Here is a 2,568-nt window from a genome sequence, read left to right on the forward strand (position 1 = left end):
GAAATAGAAAGAATAGAAATAATCAAAAAAGAAATTCAAAATATTTTTAGTGAAATAAAAGGAAAAGAAATGACAGAAAATGAAAAAAGACAACATTGGAGAAAAGTATTTGATATTGATAATAGAATTAAAGACATTTGTTATTCATTAGAAAAGAAAGTATTAGGATGGTTAAGAATTATATTTTATCCAAGAAATTATCATAGAACAAAATATTATGATAATCTATTATATTCAATAATAAAAAATATAACAAATAAAGAAATTATAGAAATTGATATTTTGTATTTACTTATTAGTCAAATTAATAAATTAAATCATGAAGAAATTGTAGAAAGTCTTAATTATATAATAGGAAATGAAATTAACCCATTAATCATGGAAATGTTAATTAATCAAATTAAAAATATTAAATTAGAAGAAACAATTGAAATAGAAAATAAAAGTATTTTATTAATTCTTGATAAACAATTACATTGTCTTCCATGGGAATCAATGCCTACATTTGATAATATTATGATTACAAGAATCCCAGCAATTGAACCATTTCTAAGTACAAAAATACAAGATATCAATGACACAATTCCAGGAATTTTATTTAATGGAAAAAGAGGATATTATATTCTTAATCCAACACATGATTTAACTAAAACACAAAATAAAATATTACCAATAATTAATGAATTGAAATGGAATGGAGTTTTTAATCAAATCCCAAAAGAGGATGATATTTTAAAAGGATTATATGAAAATGATATAATGTTATATTGTGGTCATGGAAGTGGAGAACAATTTATTCATGGAAAAAAAATTCAAACATTAAAGAAGTGTGGAATTGCACTTCTAATGGGATGTAACTCTGCTGAACTTCACCAACAAGGTGAATTTGAGCCATCTGGGTTAGTAATTGATTATCTTGAAGCAGGCTCTCCTCTTGTGTGTGGAAATTTATGGAGTGTTCCAGACAATGATTTAGATAATATTACAATTGAAATATTAAATTGGATAAAATCAAATTCATCACATCAACAATATTTAATGAATGTCCTTAATAAAGCTAAAACAAAATGTGTTTGTAGATATTTTATGGGTGCTTCAATAGTGTGTTATGGTATTTCTGTATTAAAGAGAAAGAATAAAGAATCAATTCTTATTAAAGATGACACACAACAACAATTATAAGAAATTATAAGAAATTATAAGAAAAATAAAAAAACTCCAAAAAAATAAATAATAAAAGAAGAAAAATGTCAATTCATTCCATAGATAAAATTAATAAAGTCATTTTAAGTAAAAACATTGATGAATATATTGATATAGTTGGTGGTGAAGTTAATGAGAATTTAGAAGAATTAAAAAAAATTGATAAAGAAATTGGAGAAAAAGAAATTGAATATCAAATTGAATGTTTAAAACTTGAACAAGAAAGTGAAAAAGACATTCAAGAAATACTTAAAATTCGAAGAGCAATTATTAATGGAACAAAACATCGAACAAATGATGGGATACAACAATGTGGAATTTCTAATTTTTGGATTGAAGTATTTAATGAAGTTGGATTAATGGGAAATTTAGAAGTGACTAAAGAAGAAATTGATATACTTCAATCATTAATTGACATTGAAAAACATATTAAAGAAATCAAACGAAATGAAGGAAAAGAAGAAGTTTATGTTAATATTCACTATAAATTTCTATTTAAAGAAAATGAATTTCTTTCTAATTCAATATTTGAATTTGAATTAGAACATTGTATTAATCGGTATGGTATTATTATTGAAGAAACTAGAAATTATATACCATTAAGTCATTTTAACTGGAAAAAACAAATTAAAGAGAAAAGAATGTTTGATCTTCTTGAAAATGGTGGAAAAAATCTTCATTGTTATTTACATGAAGCATTAAATAATATTGATTTTGGTGCAATTGATATGTTTTTTGGAATTAATACACAAAATCTTTTTCTTGACTCATTTAGTATAAGTGATGATGAAAATGATTGTAGTGATGATGATGGATGTGTTGATTATGCAACTCATTAATCATTAAATAAAAACTATTTAGTTAATATTTGAAGTATTTGACGTATTAATTGATTGGATTGTTCAATTCTTTCTTTTAATTGATTAATTTCTATTTGTTGTTCTTGTATCATTGTTTTCATTGTTTTATTTTCTTCTTTTAGTCTTTCAATATCCTTTTCTTTCTTGTCTTTTTCTTCTTCATTTCGAGTTGATGTTATGTCTGTCAATAACCTTTTTGTTTCTGTTAAATTTACTGGCATAACATTATTACTGTTTTCTATTTCTTCATTTTTATTATCCCTTGTTTGAAGAGTAGGTTGTGCTCTTTTTTTTGTCATTTCATTTGTCATTTCTGGTAGTATTTCTGTTCTTGCGTTAGGTATAATAATAGGTTGTTCTGATAAATATCTTCTTTCTTCCTTTATTGGATCTTTTATATTATTTATTGTTGGTGTTGGGTAAATTGGAAATATTGGTATTGAATAGATTGGGTTTGTTGTTGTTTTTAGTAGAATTGGAGTATTTGTTGGTATTATTGGTTTTT

The 2,568-nt window shown here is 23.8% G+C and overlaps 3 protein-coding genes across 3 annotated transcripts; 2 read left to right on the plus strand and 1 right to left on the minus strand.

Annotated features, from left to right (window-relative positions):
• Positions 1-69: 69 nt before the first annotated feature.
• On the plus strand, positions 70-1,182 carry ENU1_078690 (separin, putative; the record flags this gene model as incomplete). The annotated part of the gene is made up of 1 exon (XM_008858631.1): positions 70-1,182. The coding sequence occupies one exon, from the start codon at positions 70-72 to the stop codon at positions 1,180-1,182; it is 1,113 nt and encodes a 370-aa protein (XP_008856853.1).
• A 65-nt stretch (positions 1,183-1,247) lies between these two features.
• On the plus strand, positions 1,248-2,042 carry ENU1_078700 (nucleosome assembly protein, putative; the record flags this gene model as incomplete). The annotated part of the gene is made up of 1 exon (XM_008858632.1): positions 1,248-2,042. One exon carries the CDS (start codon positions 1,248-1,250, stop codon positions 2,040-2,042), a length of 795 nt encoding a protein of 264 aa, XP_008856854.1.
• A 14-nt stretch (positions 2,043-2,056) lies between these two features.
• Positions 2,057-2,374, minus strand: ENU1_078710 (hypothetical protein; the record flags this gene model as incomplete). Its single annotated transcript, XM_008858633.1, has 1 exon — positions 2,057-2,374. One exon carries the CDS (start codon positions 2,372-2,374, stop codon positions 2,057-2,059), a length of 318 nt encoding a protein of 105 aa, XP_008856855.1.
• Positions 2,375-2,568: the final 194 nt, after the last annotated feature.

The sequence above is a fragment of the Entamoeba nuttalli genome (assembly GCF_000257125.1).
Source record: "Entamoeba nuttalli P19 unplaced genomic scaffold asmbl_3719, whole genome shotgun sequence".
Lineage (NCBI taxonomy): Eukaryota > Evosea > Mastigamoebida > Endamoebidae > Entamoeba > Entamoeba nuttalli.